This window comes from Crotalus tigris, unplaced genomic scaffold (genome assembly GCF_016545835.1).
Source record: "Crotalus tigris isolate CLP2741 ecotype Arizona unplaced genomic scaffold, ASM1654583v1 scf7180000017725.2566008, whole genome shotgun sequence".
In the NCBI taxonomy this organism is placed as follows: Eukaryota; Metazoa; Chordata; class Lepidosauria; order Squamata; family Viperidae; genus Crotalus; species Crotalus tigris.
In genome coordinates, this window is record NW_024096593.1 from 705,153 (window position 1) to 727,058 (window position 21,906).

At 34.4% G+C, this 21,906-nt stretch overlaps 1 protein-coding gene across 13 annotated transcripts in view; it reads right to left on the minus strand.

Annotated features, from left to right (window-relative positions):
* The window catches only part of INPP4B (inositol polyphosphate-4-phosphatase type II B), a 291,651-nt gene that overhangs the window by 77,579 nt on the left and 192,166 nt on the right, over positions 1-21,906 (minus strand). For all 13 annotated transcript variants that reach the window (XM_039338942.1, XM_039338941.1, XM_039338936.1 and 10 more), the window contains 2 exons: positions 10,833-11,010; positions 8,277-8,489 (listed from right to left, as the gene is read on the minus strand). In XM_039338942.1, the coding sequence (XP_039194876.1) occupies positions 8,277-8,489; positions 10,833-11,010 (391 nt within the window). The remainder of the gene's footprint in view (positions 1-8,276; positions 8,490-10,832; positions 11,011-21,906) is intronic.

Sequence of the window (21,906 nt, forward strand, 5' to 3'; positions counted from 1 at the left end):
CAGAAGAGTTGTATTATGGGAGCCAGTTTGGTGCAATGGCCAAGATGCTGATCTAGAAACCAAGAGACTATGGATTCTAGACATGAAACTGGCTGGGTAGTTTTGGACCAGTCACTCTCAGCCCAACCCAGCTGACAGGGTTGCTGCTGTGGGGAAAATAGGAGGCATTAAGTATGTTTGCCGTCATGAGCTGACCAAATAGATATGCAGTAGATATAAATACAGATTCTGATATACTGGATAAAAGTATCATCTTATATCATCTTAACGTTGTCTGGTTCACATTTTGAACATTAACTTCTTCAATATAAATTTATTCAGTACTGCACAATCCAGAATTTTTTCCTTGATCTTCCTTTCTTCCCCATATTTTTCCTTTCCCCCCCTCATTAAACAATTACAATTCTTAGTACTGTTGATGGATACAAAATTAGATATAAACATCTTCATCATATTTTATTATTATAGAAATAACAATAATATCAATTCATAAGTCAATATCCTGTTTTTTGTGTTCTTATTAAGTTTGATTTCCCATCAATATTTAAAGTATCTTTGTCAGTTATGATTTTCTCAATATTTATTACATTTATATAGCTAAAAAAATTTATTCATTCCAATCCTCCTCTTATTTTCAAATTTCCCATATCAAAAAAAGAAGAAAAATCATTAGAACTAAAAAATCTTCCATTATAAAAATCTAGTTATGTATATCTAAGGATCATCCGTTCTTTTAACCATATTCAAACAGGTATATTAAACAGATAGTGCCACCTATGATAAATCAAATCCACTATTTTTTTAAGTCTAACTATCGCTTTCTTTCTTTGCCAAGCAGCTTTCCAGGCCAAGGCAATTAAATTGCCCAAGAATTTTCTTTCTATTTTTGTGAAAGCTGCTTGGCATGAGAAAGACAATTTAGGTAGAGTATTTTGGGGGGGAGGAACTTCCCCCATCTACATTCCCTAGATCAGCGGTTCCCAACCCCCGATCTGTGAACTGGTACCTAGCTGCAACATACCAGCAACCGATCTGCATAAACAAGCAAAGCCCCATCCGTGAGATGCAGGCAGTACACAGAACCATGCCCCTTCCAGTCCATAGAAAAAACTTTCTCTATGGAACTGGTCCCTGGTGCCCAAAAGGTGAGGGACCTCTGCCCTAGACCAGTGGTTCTCAACCTATGGGTCAGGACCCCATTTGGGGTCAAACAACCGTTTCACGGGGGTCGCCAAACAAGGCTGTCCGCCATTTTTCCCCCTTTTCTTTGGCCACGCCCCTGGCACCTGGTGATGTATAAGTGGTTGGGGGTCATCACAACATGGGGAACTGTATTATGGGGTCACGGCATTAGAAAGGTTGAGAACCACTGCCCTAGACATTTCCCCTGCCCGCTCTATGTTCCATTTTCTAGAATCTTCTTCCTTGTCATCAGGTTTATTTTGGAGGAAGGAATAAAGGGTCTTTTGTATTTTCATTGTTATAGGTAGGTCTTGCAGTATTTTGTGTATGGCAGTTCATATTTCCTTCTCCTATCTCCTCCATCTCTAGATCCATTTCTTCTGCTTCACCCTCTGATTTCTGATTTATTTGTTCATACTTTGTAGTCGTTGTCTGGGAGCTTTCCAGTTGTAGCTTCAATTTGGTCCTTTATATCATCTAGGTTATTTTTAGTCTCATTATGGTTTCTTTTTATGTCCTCTTTGTGTGCAACAATTGTTTGATGAATTTGCTGTAATATAGAAAGTATTTCCTTCTGAAAGGTGTTTGTCTTTTCTTTAATATCCTCTAGTATCACCAGACTCAGTAAGAGTGGAACAAAATTTCCTCTAGTTTTCTGGTCTTTGTATATAGCCTTTATAATCCAGTCCTAATAGCAATATTTTATAGTAATCCTTTGTCTCAAGTATCCTGAAAATTATCAGTCAGGACAGGTTGTAATCCACAATGTTTCAAGTATTCAAAATGTTCAACCTCCCTGCAGCCAGACGAATTCAAAAGTCAAATTTTTCTTTCCCTCTCACTAGCTCTTGAGATTAAAAATCCAAGCTCAGTAGCTATTTATAGTCCAAGAAAGTCAGGATGATAAATATGGCAAAATATTTTCCTTTATTGCCAGCTGTTCTCCCAAGCTGAAAGTCACCAAGCAGCCAAGAAGCTAGTTACAGTGCTGTACTCAAATCCACCATTAGATGTCAATCAAAGTCCATTTTCCACTCTTAACACAAAGGGTTGATTTCTTATATTTCACCTCAGTAATTTTTTTTCCAAAGAAAAAAATCTTAATAATTATTTCAGTTCTCAGATTGATCAAAACTGTAGTTTTGTATTACTGTCATTTCAATATTGTGTATTTCTGTCCACATAAAATTTAAAACATTGCTTCCGTTCACATCGAGAGGTTTTAAGCTTCTTGAGAACCTTTCCCAGGAAATTCAGTTGTAAAATAGTAAAGAAAGGATCAATATTCTCACCCAGTCCCAACATGCAGTTTACAATGCTAATTAAAGCTTTTGTTCTTCGGTTATCAGCACCTAATGGCCGGCCGCAGAGGTGTGGCCAGTCTTTCCCCTGTCGGTTTAGAGGGCTTTCCTTGGATCGAATGGAGAGACCACTGCCTCTCCATGATTGACAAGGCATCCCTTTTTCTTCACTGCCTCTTTAGGATGACTTTAGGCCCTTTTCAGGGGCCCCAGCAGGACGAATCGGACACGGAAGGCAGAGCTCTGCCTTCCTGTGTCCCGTCTCACAGTGACGCAAAACTGGAAGGCCGAAACTGGAATATTTCTAAATGGACACACTGGATGGGCTGTTTAGTCAGGCATAAAAGGAAAGTTAATGAATGATAAAAATGTAAAAAACAAACAAATAGGAAAAGAACCATGTTTGGTGCTGATGATGAATAGTTTATTTTCTTTGAATGATTACACAATGCTATATTATCCATTTGAAATTAATTCTAGTGTTTCTTCTGGCTGGCTGAAACAAAGTCACCTATTTTCCAGATTATTCTAAGAATATGCTAAGTCAACTCAAACCTCACTAACATTTTTTTAGGGATTAAAGAAAAGTCTTTGAAGAAATATTATTTTAGTTGAAATGTTTTGACTGTACAGAGGATAAAAACCAGGCTATATGATCAAAAATTGATTCTATCATTTTTGGTTTTTTTTAATGAAAAACCAGTACATTTGCAGCTGAAATAATGATAATGATGATGGCAATGATGATAAGTAACTTTCAGCAATATGTTTCCATATTGTATTTAGTAACTGCATATAAGTCTGAGAACAGACTTATATATAATGATGGTAAACCTAAACATAAACTTAAGATTAATTTATATTTTATTTCTGAAATGCAACAGCTAAAATATACATTTAAGTTTCCACATTTTCTCTTTAATTAAAAAAAATCATAAAGTTTAAATGCTTCAAATTGTAAATGTTAATGAGATGAATTGGTCCCTCAAATGTATTAGTATTAATTAGAACAAATAATGCTTCTAGAGCATTTAAGTATTAAAAGTGGCATTTTTATCATCCTAGGGCTGTAATAGTGTTATGAAAATTGGCTTACCAGATCTACGGTGCTGTTTCAAACAGATGGTAGCAAAAATTCAAGAGAACTAGTAGATGATAACAAGAATAACAGTTTTAAATCCTGTCATCTAAAAGTCATGTGTTTTTTGCAGCCCAAACATGGTGATCCTAATTAAGCATACCTTTGTACCAATAAAGAAAAATTTTTGTAGCTCAGGATTGAAATGAGAGGACCTTGGTACTCCTTGAGCTTGGTTGTTTTCTTGCAGATGTTTTTTTACCCAAACTAGGTCATATCAACTAATTCGCACTGATGATGTTACCTAGTTGGGGAAAGAAATGACTGCAAGAAAACAAACAAGCTCAGAGAATAGGAAGGACTCCCCAGTGTACCTTTGTATTAGTGTTCAGAGCAGAGTATACCAATTCTCTTATCAGCCCCATTGATTACTATACTCATTTGCTTCTGAGTTTAATTTAAAGTGCTGATACCTTATTGATCTTTAAAAGTTTGCTATGGAAAAGTTTACTTGAAGTACTGGCTATATTCAAAGTACAGCTTCTGCAAATCATATGCATCATTTTCCAAAATACAAACAAATATGGAATAAGGTTTTTAACAAATACTCTCATCTTAAGTCTGGTCAAGATGAGCTTTAGGTTTTGCTGACTACTGTTCAAACAGTCCTTTACAACCAGCCACATTACCTAATCAGAAATAAACAACTGTGGTTTCCAAGCAGCTTGGTGCCCACCAAATTCTTGCATTATATATAATGTGATTTTTTTTTGTAACCCTCCTTACAAAATGGATGCTATTAGCAATTATATTTTACTCAGCAGCTTAATATAGAATAAATCTTAATCACCTGTTAGTATTTTAATTGCTTTTGTAGTGGAAAGAGTAATATTCAATATGAACACTTACAATACCTCTGCCAGGCAAAGTTCCTTATGTCAAATTTCCTGAAAATACTAGCTGAGTTATTAATTTACTGAATATTGGATTAGCTTTCCCTGGGGAGAAAAAAAGAGAACAATATGCCCTTCAGGACAATTGGCTATTTAATTTTTTCTGCTCTCTGTTGTTATATTGTATTTACGTATTTACTGTTTTTATCGTAATACTGAATATCATACAGCAACTTTGATGTAAATGAATACATTTTACATTTAAACAAGAAAACTGAACAAATGTAGAAAGTGATATTGTGCTGATAAAATATTAATGAGTATTCTTCTGGCTACTGTTGCCATAGCAAATGGATTTTCTAATCTGATCCAGGAAAGCAGAGAGGTTCTGGGTCAGCAAAATGCAAACCGAGATTAAGTTTATTCTGTTTACGGAAGAAAAATGAAGAAAGAGAACTAGATTTCAATCCACTAAGTCCCCTTGCTGCTTATGAACAAAAATGTGAAAGCAAACTGGTTTTTTTTCTTATATGCTATTTTTGCATTTACAAGATTGTCCCCCTAAAACGCAGAAGATTGTTTCTGTGATTTAATCGCAGAACATTTTAATTCACCTGGTATCAGTTCTTTGTTAGCTATGGTGGTTAAAGTTCTGGACATGGATTGGGAAGACCTAAGTCAAGTGCCCATTCAAGCACTGAGCCGTCCAGGGTCAGTGGATCAACCCCTCCCCCAAACCTAAAGGACTGTTGCTAGGGAAATAAAATTAGAGGATACTGACAAGAATGCTTGTCTCAAGATTATAGAGGGCAAATGTAAAACCATGTGTGCAGTGTCTATTTGAATTAAAGATTCAATTTTAAAAAATTAAAAATACTGTATAACTTGAGATCAAGGTTTGCAATTTATGGTTGTCCGGCATCCTGCGGTCACATTATTGCCATTTACATGCTTTGCAATTGGCTTGCAACAAGCAAAGTTAATTGAGAAGGCAGTAATAAAATCCTAAATTGAAGTCACATGATTTTCCACAGGGCTTAGGAATCAAATTGTTGGTTCCAATTATTGTTGCTAAGTGAGGACTACCGTACTTAATATCTTATCTCCTTATATGCCTGCGCTCCTAAGAGGCTCATATCAATTTACAACATATATTGAAATCAACATAACGCAAAAATAGAAAATAAAATAATATATTACACAACTAAATTAAAATCACAAAAGTTTTCTTCCAGTAAGGCTTTTAATATTAAATGTTTGATGGAATTGCTCCATTTTCTGAATATCTGGAATTGTGTTCCAGATCTCTGAGAAAGGAAGTTCTAGGGATTCTGCCAAATCTCGTAGTGGAGGTAATCTTCAATATTCTTACTGAGGAAGTGCTGATCAAGTGGCTATGTTCTACCTGAAGTAGATGGCTCTGAGTAGGGCCATAGGAAGTAGCCATCACTGGCTTTAAATGGCAGAAAAAACTGGATAAACAAATCCCATTCTTTTTACATGTGTACTAGGCATATAATACACATTAAAAAGCACAGGGCTTTGAAGCCAGTAATTGTCAATACAGACACCCCTAGTCCTGAGACAGTGGATGCCAAACCACATAAAGCTTTATGAGTCAAAATCAGCATTCTGAATTGTACCCAGAAGTCAATTGGTAATCAATGCACAGCTTACGTTAGTTTTATGCTTACATAGCAGCTCTCACTCACTAGGTTTGGCTACTACATTATGACTTAATTTCAGTTTCTGAATAGTCTCCAAGATATATAGTCCAAGATATATAGAGTAATATAGGTCTGCTTATTTATTTATTTATGGTAAATAATGGATAAAAGATTTATCATCCAACAATAATCCTGGTACTTACAGACCAAATACTTTTGCCACTCTGGGCACCTAGACTGGGACACTGAGCTAAAAGTAGTGACTAGAACCAATCTGTAAGGTGCCTTTCCCCTGGAACAATCTGCCCTATACATCTCTTTCTATAAGTCTCTTGAAAAATCTTCTTGTTATCCTCTATTCCCCAGATTTCTCATAGATCCCTTCTACAGCAGAGAAAACTGCCCTTATGCCCAAAGCACTTCTTCTCATCTATCCCATAATCCTGGTCCATATCTAAGTAGACCAATCTACTCAAACAAGTCTACTCTACCCTCACTTCCCACAAACTTTTTTCTTTTGTTTTTTGTTCACTTCCTCTACTAAATGCTTCTATTTTACACACATACTCCTCACCCTGCGTCCATCAGATCCCAAAGTGATATGATTATCCAATCTCTCTGCGCAGAATAGTGATTTCCACTCAGGTCTCCATTTATTTCTTCATCTTTGAAGAGCATTAATAGTGTTCTTCCATCTGTATATATTCTTCCTGATCATTACAGTCTATCTGAAGCCTGAGAGTCTTTCAGTCACCTCAGCTTCTCAGTAGGATCATAGCTGTTGGGCCAATTGACATCAGGTGCCATTTGCTATGTCATTGGCTGCTGTAACTTAACAGGCCCAGCTAGAACCCATTGGTAATAGCAAGTGCAGAAAAAAAAAACTCACTTATTATAGAAAACTATAAATATCTGTGGAGTGATGGTCTTTCAAAATACGTTTCAAACTATTATGAAGACATGTTTACAATCTTGACAAATCAAAATTATGATATGTAATCCTGAAATCTGAAAATAGATGTTAGTGTATTTGTGGACTCAGTGGGACTTACTTTTAAATAGACACTATGAGTGTAATGAGGGAAATAGGGAGAGTGAATGTGTCCAGAATAAAATAATCTCAAAGACAACTAGCTAGTGGAAAAAGAAAGGGAGAGAGGATTGGAAATAGTTCTGCTTAAGAACTTCTGCTCAGACTATACTTTATAAAATGAATTAGCATGATTTAAATAAGACAAACAAATGTGTATGCTAGGACATACTGTATTTACTCTTCTAATTTAACGCTAAACAGACTTTTATAATACAAAATGAAGAAATAAACAGGATTTTCTAGTATGCTATTTTGTAAAGAAGAAAAACCACTTAAATAAAACAAAACTACAAGCCCTCTGCATATTCAAAGTAGATCAGAAGCTATTTACATTTCTTTCCTGGATCTGAGACAGAATAGTACCAATATTTGGATCTTTCTTGCTTAACTGGCTTTTTACTGGAATAGAAGATGAAACCTCATGGCCAGCTTTCACTTCACAATTCTGAAATGTATATGTGTACATATATTAAAATTATGAGGATTAGAACACTGGAGTAATAACTACACTGGAGTAATAACTAGCTTGGTGAGTTTAGGAGACAACTCCTGATGAGCAGAAGAAAAATAATGAAAAGAATATATGCAAGAAGAAAAGAATAAAAATGAGTAAAGATAAACCACTGAAGTTGTAATGAAATAAAGTATTTTGTTTAATGTACAGAAGTACTAGTAATCCTTGAAATACTGCATGTTACATTAGAAAAAGTTGTCACAGTTCTGAACCATATGTATTTAGTCTTGCTGAAATCCTCTTTCTTCACAGTATATTTCTAAATTAGTGATAGAAAAAATGCAAACTATAACTAGTGTACGGTATCAGCATTCAAGTTAAAATACTTACTGAATATGAATATGTTAATGAAGGCATAATAAAAGTTAACTTTAACATTACATGAAGCATACTATACCTGAAGCACACATTCTTCATGAAAAATCTGTCAATTATTTCTTCAGTCTCACAAGAATCCAGTATTATTGATATGGCTAACTCTTTAAATACAAATACTTTACAATTGAATAAAAGGTAGAAAGCAAAAATGGGATTTTGAGGTTACTTACCCACTCTTCCTCATCATATTCTGAGTGGTGAGGTATGGAATCCTGTCTCTTGATTTGTGATGGATGATCCTGATTTTCCTGTTCACTATTCTCTTCAGCGCTATTCCTTGGCAAAGTTGGTTTTTTTAAGACACAACCAGGACGGGCTGTGTATAAAGCTAAAAGGGCACTTCTGATAAGCTGATCCTTAAAGGCATGCACAAATAACTCTGTCTAAAATTAAGATGAGTGTGCAATCAACAAAAGGTAGGCAATGCAGTCTCAGAACTAAGATAATAAAATATACTCTTCTGGCTCTCATGCGGACTCTATAAGGTTTGTTGAATCTGGATCTGTGCTGTGTGAACCCTGTCATTGTGGCTTATAAATCATGGCTCTAAACTTAAATGAGTTATGTGAACCAAGCCACTGTACACTGTTCCATAGCTAAGAAAGTTCACTTAATTTAAACACAATTTGGCAGGATACAAATAGAAATAGAACCTAGTCTACAATTCATTTTTATTTATGTTAATTTTTGTTATGTATGAAAATTGGGACTATTCATGCTTCAAGACATGATTTAGAAGTGTTTTGGATTTCTCATCAGCACAGGATAACTCTGCTATTCATTACTAGCTTTGTTCAGACACTGAAAAAAGTTGTGTTTGCTTTAATAGTTGCATTCACTTTAATGTCAACCTCCTAAAACAACTGAATTTTTTTCTCATGCTTGCATGGAAACCAGACATATGAGAGTGCTGATCTTACATAAGGTCCAAAGTACTTCTTCAAAATCTTTTTCAAAGCTTGTACAACCCAATGGATATTATGAAGGTTAAGACTAAAATCTCTGTTTTTACATAAGAATAAACACTATCAAACTCAGTGAGGCTTATTTTGAATATTTATGTTGTAGAGTCAAGAAAACATCTTTTGTGTGGTCATTGTCAAAAAAAGTAAATATTTAGACTCATAAGGAACTAAATGGAGGCAAAAGCATAACAAGACTGCATTTGAACTACAGTATTCAGATAGTTTTCAACTTACCACCATTTGTTTAACAACATTTTGAAATCATGATGGCCTCTGAAAAAGTGACACCTGTTCTCAAAGTTATAGCCATTGCACTACCCCATAGTTACAATTTGGGTACTTGGTAAATGACTGCAACTGGTTGCAGTGTTTTGTGGTCAATGGGATCACAATTTGTGACCTTGCCAGGTGGCTTCCAATAAACAAAGTCATGTGATACACTTAACACTCATGAATCACATAACGAATGTGTAATACATTTAACATCCATGTGATTCGCATAATGACTGTAATAATTCACTTAACGACTGCAGTAAAATGGTTATGAAATTAGGTCCAGTCATGTGATGGCTCCCTTAACAGCCACATTGCCTAGCAACCAGAATTCTACTTAAATTGTGGTAATAAGTGGAGGACTATCTGTATAGTTCTGGCTACTACATCTCAAAAATATTAAAAGGTTGCTGTAGAGCATGATAAATTGGAGGAAATAGCAACCAAAATCATATAAAGTCCTTGAGAAGTTTCCTGAAAAAAAAAACCTGTACAGGTTGAGATTTTTAGTGTGCAGTTAGGTTTAACATAAATTTAATAATTAATCATAATGAAAACATGAGTGGGGGATATATTAAAAGTAGATAAAATGGTTGATATGGAAAATATAAATAGGAAAATTTTCTTCCTTATTTTACTCTAATAATTCAGAAATATTAATTGGAAATCTGGAGGAATTCATAACTAGTAAATGGAAACATTCCTTTACATAACACATAATTGATCTTTTAAAGAAATCATATACCATCAGATATATTAACTAATGGGGAATAGGCATTAGATTATCAATGATTGTTAGTCCAGGTGATTTTCATTATCTCAAATGCAAATTTATAATTTCATACCATTAAAATATGATGCATGTCATTACAAGTTACTGGCAAATGAGTATATTAGAGGCTCTGCATTTTGTCTTTTCCTTATTCTAAAGACCAATAAACCAAAAGATGTCTGAATTTCAAAATGTCAAATTCTGTTTAGTGGATAAAACAGAAAAGGCCAAGATTTGTATAAAACAAAATATATGGGTATGCAATGTGCTTAACAATAAACGGTACTTCAAAGTTATAACACGAGAGTTAAAAGTAGTTTCTCCATCATAGTTTAATTTTCCTTTTTTATGGTTATGCCACAATACATCAGGCACAAATAAAATATATAAATTATAAAGATAGGGAGGAATACACTAATAATGATATATATAAAAATGAGAGCTCCCACTCTTCAAAAATAGTAATGATTTATTATTCATCAGTTGCTAGTTTAAATGTAATATGATACAGACTTGTCTGTTTTATATTAAAAGCATCAAGTTTAATATCCATAAAATTGCTTAATAACAGTCCAAACAGGGAAGAGAAAAATATGATAATCATCTGAAGCTTGTAACCAAGTCAACTGTTCCTCATACAGATTCCACAGACCATAGCAATATCTGGGCATCTAATAATTTAGTTTCCACAGCAGGGATTATTTTTTGAAACTTACAGTTTCTGAAAGCATCTTTAAGGAATTCTTCAAGCTTTCTGGCAACTGTTGTCTGGCTGAATTAAGTAGCATGTCTGCATGAGTTGAAATGAGAGGCTGTAATTGATTGATGTTACTGAGAACTTCTCTTGCCTTGGCAGTGTTTTCAGGTGAATAATAAATACATTGGTACCCAGTACTGCAAGGTAAGACATGACACCAAATAATTTATTATAAAGTCTTAACCTATTTTCAGGTTTAATGGATAGATGGCTAATATTTTTTATGTACATAAAGAATTTCATCAGTTTTATAATGAATGTGGAAAAGTATTATAAAACGTATTGTCACACATTTATAGGAATTCTTTTAAAACTCAATTTACTGAATACTAGAAAATAGGCCTTGTAAAAGATGGTAACCTTTCGTTGATTAATGCTACAGACAGTGTTGTTGAAATTAATTATTCTCTGAAGTTTTCTGAATAAGCTGTTGTATATTGTATTATGAAATACATCAAAACAAAGCAGACACAGGGTCTATCTTTACAATTGTGAAGGAAACAGAGATTTATACAATCTCCAACAAAAACATTTGGTCATTTGTAATAGCCTTAAGGAAGATTCTTGTTCTTGGTTTTTTTCCCCTCTATTGATGAGATACTTCATTCTTTGTGCTCAATTCCATTTATTATTACTTGCTATATACAAAATTACTCTCAGTTAGCTTTTGGGTAGCTTTGACTGTAAATCAAATAAATTAAATAGTAAATATTGAATAAAGAATACAGAGGCTATTCTGTGTTTGTCTAAGACAGTCTTAAGCAAGGAAGTTAGAAATTAACAATTTTTATCATAATTAACGATTTCATCATTTTCTAACAAAGATCTTTTATCATCTTGTTGTATGCTGCTCAGGATCATTTGTTTTGTGAGATGGGCAGCTATATAAATTTGAAAAATAAATAAAAAGATGAAATTTGTTTTAGTAACATTGTTTGGATTCAAATGGTAGAGTTAAGCCATTATAATTATAAAAATTTTAAGATGTGAAAATGCTAGTAGTGGGTAGAATGTAGTCTTTTAATGATGAATATCATTAAAAGTGAGAAAAGAGATATAAGAGATGCTTCTGCCTACTTTGTTATATGAGAAAGAGTTAGATATGTCAGGGGAAACTTAAAAGTACATTGAACGGTTAGAATGAAGCTTTTGTGTGTGTCAAGGATCAAGAATGAATGTTAAGTGATCTGCTTAAGGAAACGTGGAGTGATCTAGTTATATCTAGATAATATATAAAGCCAAAATCAGAAAGCAAGTACTGTACATAAAATGTGACTAGGATGAGAGGAAAAAGAAGGAGAAAAAGGAAGACCAAGAACATGGTATTTGGATAGAACTGATGAGGTTTTTAACAAACAGAAATATGTGTTTTTTAAAAAAGATCTTGTATGAAGGATTATAAGCACATGGTTGAAATATATCATTGACAGCAATGGAGGGTGTGGAGGTAACAATGAATGTGTTGTTTGTTATACATTAAATTGCCTGAATTTATTTACTTTTATTAACTCATGCCTTTAACTTTCTGGCTTACCATTTATGATTTTCTTTTTAAACTTTGTCTAATGATGCTTATAAATTCTTGCAAGTCAGCAAAAAGAAATGAAGTCTGTTAATTGTGATAAAATATCAATAGGTTATCTAAAACCTATGTACCCTAACTGGGCCACCAAGTTATTACAATTAATACATTGTTACATACTATTCCAAATGTATTTTAGATATGTAGTATACAAGTTATCATGTATTTAAATTTATTGATGAGGCGAACTAAACTATCATTAAATCCAGAAGGTGGACAGTTTAAAAGACATCTTAAAAACTTGACAGTTTTTTGTATGACAAATTAAAAAGGACAAGTGATTTAACAAAGATACTTTGAAACAATTGGAAAAGATAATAAATTGCAATGTTATTGCATATGTTACAGTAGCTAAAGCAGAAGATAACTGGAATGCCTTTTAAAATGCATTTATATCATTATCTATCTGTCTGTCTATCTTCTATTCATCATCTACTGCATCTACTTAAATGAGAGTTTGTATATAGGACAGCATTCATTACCTCTTATTTTATCCATAGTGTGGGCTATATTACGGCCAAATTTATCCATGAGGAATAGAATCTTACACCTGACCTAGTAACTTCATTACTACAATAGAATAAAAACAACTGATGTATGGCATCAATTTTATAACCAATTCAGCAATGGCGGGAAATCATTTTGTATTAGTGGAAACATTCAGAATGTTCAGAGCATATTATGTAATTTGACTATTCACAAAATGATTATTATGATAGGCTGCATGTTCAATGACAAAATATGTTTAGCAGAAGGCAGCTGAATATTGCCCATTAAATCTTTAGCTGCACTATTTATGTTTTCTACCAATCTCAACTTAATTATTACATTTCTAGGGGAGGCTCAACTTTCTTATATGTTTAGGCACATTGATGAGATCTATATGAAGCCTAAAATCTTTTTTGAAATAAAAATGAGGATGAAACTCTGCCATTTCGATTTGCACATGCTACTTTTCCATTTTTAAATTAAAGTCACGTATGAAAATGTATTTTTAAAGTAAAAATACCAGTCACATAAATTAGATAAAATAAAACTTTGGTCTTAAACCTCTTTAAACATTAATTAACTTTTGATCACTTATTATGCCATGAACAAAGCCCAGAATTCAGCAGTATTAAGGAAAACAGTTGATTTTTGGCCTTATCAAAGATAAAGCATGTCAGATGTGAGATCCCTGCCTATATGGATAATTCATAATGCATGAATTTCTTTATAAGCAGAATAGGAGAAAGAAATATAGGCTATTAACTCTACATCTCCTTATCCACATTGGCACAATAATTTTTGAATGGGATTATTCCAGTACTTGTAGAAGTAATGTACTGTACTGAGTCAAGACACAAGATACCTCAGATAATTTTATGTAAGAGATAAGAAGCAAGGCTATAAATGTTAGCAACACCATCTTTGAGTCTTTTGAAGACCCAAGACTCAAATCGTGTGTCTAATAGTTCTTTCACTGTTATCAGATAGTAAGGTAAAAATAAATCCTCAGGAAAGCTGTAAGAATGGAACTTTATGGTCAATGCTGTTCTCCCAGGAGACTACCAAACCTTCTCCTGCAAGAATATATTTTAACCAGCTGTTTAAATGATAGAGCCAAGTGGTCTCTAAGGCAACAAGCCCTATAATTAGATTGGCAGAAAAACTGGAAGGTGACAGATGTCTTTAGGTCAGTTTGATGCACAATACATATCTCTACAATGCAGAATAGAAAAATATCAAATAGAGACATTTAAAGGAACAAGATTACTCATTCCAATATAGGAAAACAAAAATATACATAAAAGTTTATAGTCACCATGGATAAAAATGTTGCGTTTGTCAAGGGCAGATGAAAACATATTAGCATTAATACAGAAAAGCAGTGCAGGGAAATATTTGATTAATGTTCAGTCTGAGAAAACTTGCTTAGGCTTAGAATAGAAGGCTTTTCTTCAACCTAAATCTTTCCAAATGTACTGAACTTTCACTCCTGTAATTCCCAGATGATGAATTAGAAGGTTTTCCAAGAATTTCATTCAAACTTGTTCAAATGAAAATAAATATTCTCAATATTTATCAAATAACTTTAAATGTTTTTATTTCATTGCATTTTAATTAATTAATTAAATTAATATAAATGCATATTGCGAAGAGTTTAAAATCCATTTGCCTTTTGTCATACATAAATTACATGCATAATACAATCAGATATAACATATATTTGGGTCTAGAAATCATTCTTGTTACTATTAGTCCATTAAATCAAGAGTTTACTGTGCTGATTTACATAGTAAAAGGAACAGTAAAAACTGACATTCCTTGGACTAATTTGACTATACTTTTCTGGTTCCCTAAATCATGCTTCAACTATCTGGGAGCATGAGCATTTTCCTCCTTCTTCTCACTTCCTGCCTTTACGGGTCCACTAATTCTGGCTAAAGTAAATAATAATTTAGTATTATTTTTAAATAAAAGAATTTTGATTTCATGTGAACTATAAATCTAATAATCGCATTAAGAACAGGAAAGTGGCTCTTTCATGTGTGGCAAAATAGACTGGTTAAACAAAGATGTGTACTTTAATTGAGCCGTTTGGTAACGGAAAGTCTGCTTCAATTTTTGTTTTTAATTTCCTATTATAGTAATAGGTGTATAGGTATCTGCAAATTAAAATTGTTTTTTTTAAAAATAATCAACTATGTTTTAATTACTTTCATTTATTAAAATCACTCTACAAATGATTTAAACTTTAATCACATTCTAGTGACTTTCTACTGATTTAGGAGGCCAATTGCAGTACTAAGTCATAACAGCTTGAGCCCAAATTAATGTTTTCTTCTTTGTTCACAGTTTTGTTCTTCATTTTTGTAATAAGCCTTCAGGGACAGTTGGATTCCTTTGGATTTATAATGGGGCATTGAAAAACCTCATATTGAGAAGCCTGCGTAGATTTCCTTCAGTACATCTCATCTGATTAGCTTTTGATTGAGAGGGAAAAATCTTCGATACACAGTATTCTGAAAATGATTTATGGATCCTTGAAACCCCGAAATGCTGAATAAATTTATCTCACAAGCCTTCAACTATTATGATGCTGCATTATGTAGTTTTAAAAAATAATAATCTAAAATAATCGTTCTATAGTGAAAACACAAATAATTCATTCTATTTGATGAAACATTCTATATGGTAGCAATACAAAATAAATTAAGGTGAAGTCCAAACAGTTTATGTATGATTATGAAGTTTGCTGCCAAGAAAAACTAATGCTATAATAAGTTGAATACTAACACATTATTACATTTTTTTCCACCAGGAATTCTATTAAGAAAATGATCAATTTATTCCAAAACAAAGAACATTTTCTATATTAATTGTCTCTTTCTCTCTACCCCCAACCAAAAATTCAGTATTATGTAAGATTAAAAATACTTCAGTTAAAAATATATTAGACAGCTATCTTTCAATGAATTAACTCTAACTGAGGAATTGGTCTTTACCTGTATGCACACATTTTAGAATGGCCTGATAAATAGAGTTCGACATTATGAAACTACATGAGAAAAGATTTGGATGAAAAAGCAAATGATCAATTTGGGACACATGAGGTCTGGAAATAGTAGACAGATGCACTGAGAGAGAATATAAATGTATTAACTTCCTTGCTGCTGATTCTCCCAACAACGTTGGCATTCTACATGGACCATCCTTTGAAATCTGATCTTTTAAAACAAATTTCTTTTCATAAGGAAATACTGTAGTATGCTGTTTTGGGGTGCCCTGTTTATACATTTCTATTTTATTGATTTATATAATATAATTTATTGTTATCTGTCTACAGCTTTTTAGGATTGCCACAGAATAAGTACTGGAGAATAAATAATTTAATAAATTAATTTAATAAAAGCCTGCCAGATGACCTATTAACAATTTATATCAAACATTTCTAAAACACCAAAAAGATTAAAACCTGCAATCCTAAAAGTTTTCACAAACAAATAAAACCTTTTCTTAAATAAATTTTCAGTCAAAAATTTAAAACGAGTATGTTGTATATGAAAGTCTAGGATGTTCATGCAGAGGTGAGAACACACCTTTCTGCATATTCAAATCACTGTAAACTATGAACAGCTTTGGAAGGAGTGGATTGTCTAGACCCTTTTCAGCCATGACACAAAAACATAATTGGTCATTGAAACGGATGATTTATTATAATGCACCTTACACGATATTGAACTACATTCAAAGCTACCCTTTACTTCCTGGAAAATAAAATTAATACAAAATGCAGTGGACTTAATGTTAATTGGGAGCCTCCAGTACTGCCATGAAACACAAATGTTGGCAGAACTGCATTGGGTGATGATTTATTTCTGATATAATTCAAGAGGATGGCACACACTTTTAAATTCCTATACGGCTTGGAGCCTGACTATCTTTGAAACTGTTTGCATCAAGCAGAAACTACCTAGCCAAATGTGCTAGTAATGTTCTTACTGAGCCTCTGCCTTACAAATGTGATTTGGCAGTAAGCGTTTTCTACATGATGTCTTTTCTTGTGAATACTTTCCCACTAGATTTAAGAGCTACAGTCTCAGTTTTACTGTGTAGCTCATACTGGAGAGACAGATGATTTTTTACAAGATCATTTTAATTAGTCTCTCCCCTCAAATGTCCTTTATGGGCTTGACAATAAAAACCTGTAATATGGCAGTCTTCTGACTGGCCCAGTTTAAGATAGTCTGGAATTGGTCATATTAAATAGCTCTGTAAGAGGGGATGTAAATGGGGACTTAACCTTCTGGAGATCCAAAGGAGCAAATATGGTTGATTGTAAGATCCATGTATTTATGCTCATCTAAAAATACTAACTAATACTATTAATACTCACAGTTCAAGGTTCATCAAAAATGTTATTTTACAGTTGGAGACAGGTTTGGTTTATATGGGTGCCAGAGCCTGATTCTATTCTTATTTTCTGGTTGAAATGTATTCTTTTCTTCTATACGTCTGGCTTTACTGGTTAATAATAATAATAATAATAATAATAATAATAATAATAATAATAATAATAATTATTACAAATACTTGGGTATTCTTCAAGCTGACAACATCAAGCACACTGAAGTCAAGAAAAAGATTAGAGGTGAATACATCAAGAGAGTGAAGAAGATCTTAAAGTCCAAACTCAATGGAGGCAATACCATAAAGGCAATCAACACCTGGGCAATCCCAGTCATTAGGTACACAGCTGGAATAGTGGACTGGACTCAAGCAGAACTAAAAGCAATGGATAGGCAGACCAGAAAAATAATGACAATGAATCATGCCCTTCATCCACGCAGTGACATTGATAGACTTTATCTACCAAGGCAAATAGGTGGGCGTGGAATGCTACAAGTACATCAGATGGTTGAAGAAGAAAAAATGGCTTTGGAAGAATATCTGAAGAACAATGATGAAGATGCACTGAAATTAGTATATCAGGAAGGCTTACTGACTACTGGAGAGACCAAACTGGCCTACAAGAAAGACCAAATGAAGAACAGAATAGAGGCATGGGAAGACAAAGCACTACATGGCCAATACATGAAAAAAATAGCTGGGAAAGCAGATAATAATAAAACCTGGCAATGGCTAAGAGCAGGAAAATTGAAGAAAGAGACCGAGGGACTAATTCTGGCTGCACAAGACCAAGCCTTAAGGACAAATGCATACAAAGTCAAAATTGAGAAGACAGCAACAGACAGTAAGTGCCGCCTATGCAAAGAAGCTGAAGAAACAGTGGACCACTTGGTAAGCTGTTGCAAGAAGATTGCACAAACTGATTACAAGCAGCGGCATGACAAAGTAGCAACAATGGTGCATTGGAAGATCTGCAAAAAATATCATTTGCCTGTAAGCAAAAACTGGTGGGATCATAAAATAGAGAAAGTCATAGAAAATGATAAAATTAAACTGCTCTGGGACTTCAGAATTCAAACAGACAAGCACCTGCAACATAACACCCCAGACTTAACAATGTCGATAAGAAAGACAAAAAAGTCTGGATAGTGGATGTGGCAGTGCCTGGAGATAGCAGAATAGAAGAGAAAGAACTGGAGAAGATAACAAAATACAAAGACCTACAAATAGAAATAGAAAGACTGTGGCAAAAGCAAGCAAGGGTAGTACCAATAGTCATAGGCTCCTTGGGTGCAATCCCAAAACAACTGGAGCACCACTCGAACACCATTGGCATTGACAAATTCGGTATTAGTCAATTGCAAAAGGCAGCCTTATTAGGAACTGCTTCTATCCTGCGACGATACCTGTAACACCATCAAACATCCACATCTGCCTATCCCAGGTCCTGGGTAAGGACTCGATAGGTAGACAAAATGCCAAATCCAGTCTGAACATCTGGCTGACTGTGCGATGATCCATAATAATAATAATAATAATAATAATAAAATAATTATTATATTATTTATTATTATTATTTTTTGCTCTTTAGCATGGCTAAGAGCAGGAAAATTGAAAAAGAGACCGAAGGACTAATTCTGGCTGCACAAGACCAAGCCTTAAGGACAAATGCATACAAAGTCAAAATTGAGAAGACAGCAACAGACAGTAAGTGCCGCCTATGCAAAGAAGCTGAAGAAACAGTGGACCACTTGGTAAGCTGTTGCAAGAAGATTGCACAGACTGATTACAAGCAGCGGCATGACAAAGTAGCAACAATGGTGCATTGGAAGATCTGCAAAAAATATCATTTGCCTGTAAGCAAAAACTGGTGGGATCATAAAATAGAGAAAGTCATAGAAAATGATAAAATTAAACTGCTCTGGGACTTCAGAATTCAAACAGACAAGCACCTGCAACATAACACCCCAGACTTAACAATTGTCGATAAGAAAGACAAAAAAGTCTGGATAGTGGACGTGGCAGTGCCTGGAGACAGCAGAATAAATGAGAAAGAACTGGAGAAGATAACAAAATACAAAGACCTACAAATAGAAATAGAAAGACTGTGGCAAAAGCAAGCCAGGGTAGTACCAATAGTGATAGGCTCCTTGGGTGCAATCCCAAAACAACTGGAGCACCACTTGAACACCATTGGCATTGACAAATTCGGTATTAGTCAATTGCAAAAGGCAGCCTTATTAGGAACTGCTTCTATCCTGCGACGATACCTGTAACACCATCAAACATCCACATCTGCCTATCCCAGGTCCTGGGTAAGGACTCGATAAGTAGACAAAATGCCAAATCCAGTCTGAACATCTGGCTGACTGTGCGATGATCCATAATAATAATAATAATTAAGAATAATTATTATTATTATATTATATTATTATTAGTATTTCCTGCCTCTTAGCAATGGCTAAGAGAGGAAAAATGAGAGACCGAAGACAATTCTGCTTGCACAAGACCAAGCTTAAGGACAAATGCATACAAAGTCAAATTGAGAAGACCGCAAACAGACAGTTAAAGTGACGCCTATTGCAAAGAAGCTGAAGAAACAGTGGACCACTTGGTAAGCTGTTGCAAGAAAATTGCACAGACTGATTACAAGCAGCGGCATGACAAAGTAGCAACAATGGTGCATTGGAATATCTGCAAAAAATATCATTTGCCTGTAATCAAAAACTGGTGGGATCATAAAATAGAGAAAGTCATAGAAAATGATAAAATTAAACTGCTCTGGGACTTCAGAATTCAAACAGACAAGCACCTGCAACATAACACCCCAGACTTAACAATTGTCGATAAGAAAGACAAAAAAGTCTGGATAGTGGACGTGCAGTGCCTGGAGACAGCAGAATAGAACTAGAAGAACTGAGAAGATAACAAAATACAAAGACCTACAAATAGAAATAGAAAGACTGTGGCAAAGCAAGTAAGGTGTACCAATAGTCATAGGCTCCTTGGGTGCAATCCCAAAACAACTGGAGCGCCACTTGAACACCATTGGCATTGACAAATTCGCTATTAGTCAATTTCAAAAGGCAGCCTTATTAGGAACTGCTTCCATCCTGCGACGATATCTGTAATACCATCAAACATCCACATCTGCCTATCCCAGGTCCTGGGTAATGACTCGATAGGTAGACAAAATGCCAAATCCAGTCTGAACATCTGGCTGACTGTGCGATGATCGATAATAATAATAATATAAATAATAAAAAATTTCCAGAATGCCATACCGCTCGATGTCGCCCGGGTTAACAAGGTCCGCGCTAGATATTGGATTCCTGGATATCTGTTAAAAATGGGTTACAGGACCGGACGTGTTGGCTGGAAGCAACAGGGCCAGCAGCTGCAGAACTCTGGAAGAAAAGGTGTTACCCGTCCGCAGATACACAGTGATGAGAAAACACAGAAATTAATGTCTGTTACTACAGATCAAGTCCAACAAGAAGAGGATATCTAAAACGAATGCACCAGATCTGGAAAGAACAACATCCAGAATCAGAACTAACAGAACAGAGACTAGCAGATCAACGCCGATTTATAATACGAAATAAAGTATTCACAGAAACAGAATTGGACGAACTGCAAAGGTTTACCCAGGGCAAAGAAATCAAAGCCTTACCAGAAGTAATTCAGAATGTAGAGGCAAACCAGGGGGAGTTGGCAGTGAAGGAATCTAGCAGAGATATACAACTGTTCTCATTTGGAAAACCAGGCACCTCTACCTCAGGAAGAACAAAACCCTCTAACTAAAGAAATAAAAGAATTGAAACAAAGAATAACTGAGCATCTAGAACAGCACAAAAACAACAGAATAAGGCTGCCTGCATTGAAGCTTGTTTCAAAGAAACAGCTAGCACAAGCATTAAAAGATGCAAATACTGCATATCAAGTATAAGCACCAATTCACTGCAAAAAACAAACCAACTAATGTACAGCACAGCTGCAGTTATAACAGAATACCTGGGATGCAAAATCAACAAAAAAGAAAAACAAACAAACAGTGCACCAGAAAAATGGAAGGTTAGACTAGAAAATAAGATCAGCAAGTTAAGATCACATGCAAGCAAGCTAGAACAGATGAAAGAAAAGAAGCTGAAGAACAAGAAGACCAAAGAATACCTAATCAAGAAATACCACTTAGAAACAAGGAAGATCAAGGAAGCACTGGAAATAATAAAACAACAAATAACAGCTATAGCCAGGAAAATCAGTAGATATGAAGCTCGAATTGCAAACTATAGGCAGAACCTCCAATTTCAATCCAATCAGAAATGTTTCTACCAATCCATCAATGGAGAAACTGCAAGGAATCAGTCAGTACCTGACAAGGAAGAAGCAGTGCAGTTCTGGAAGCAGATATGGGATAACCCAAAGAAATACAACAAGGATGCGGCTTGGTTAAAAGAGGTGGATGCAAATAAAACAGAAGTTGAAATGAAAGAACTAGTAATAACAACAAAAATGATAGAAAAAAGAGCAAAGAAAATCAAAAATTGGTCAGCAC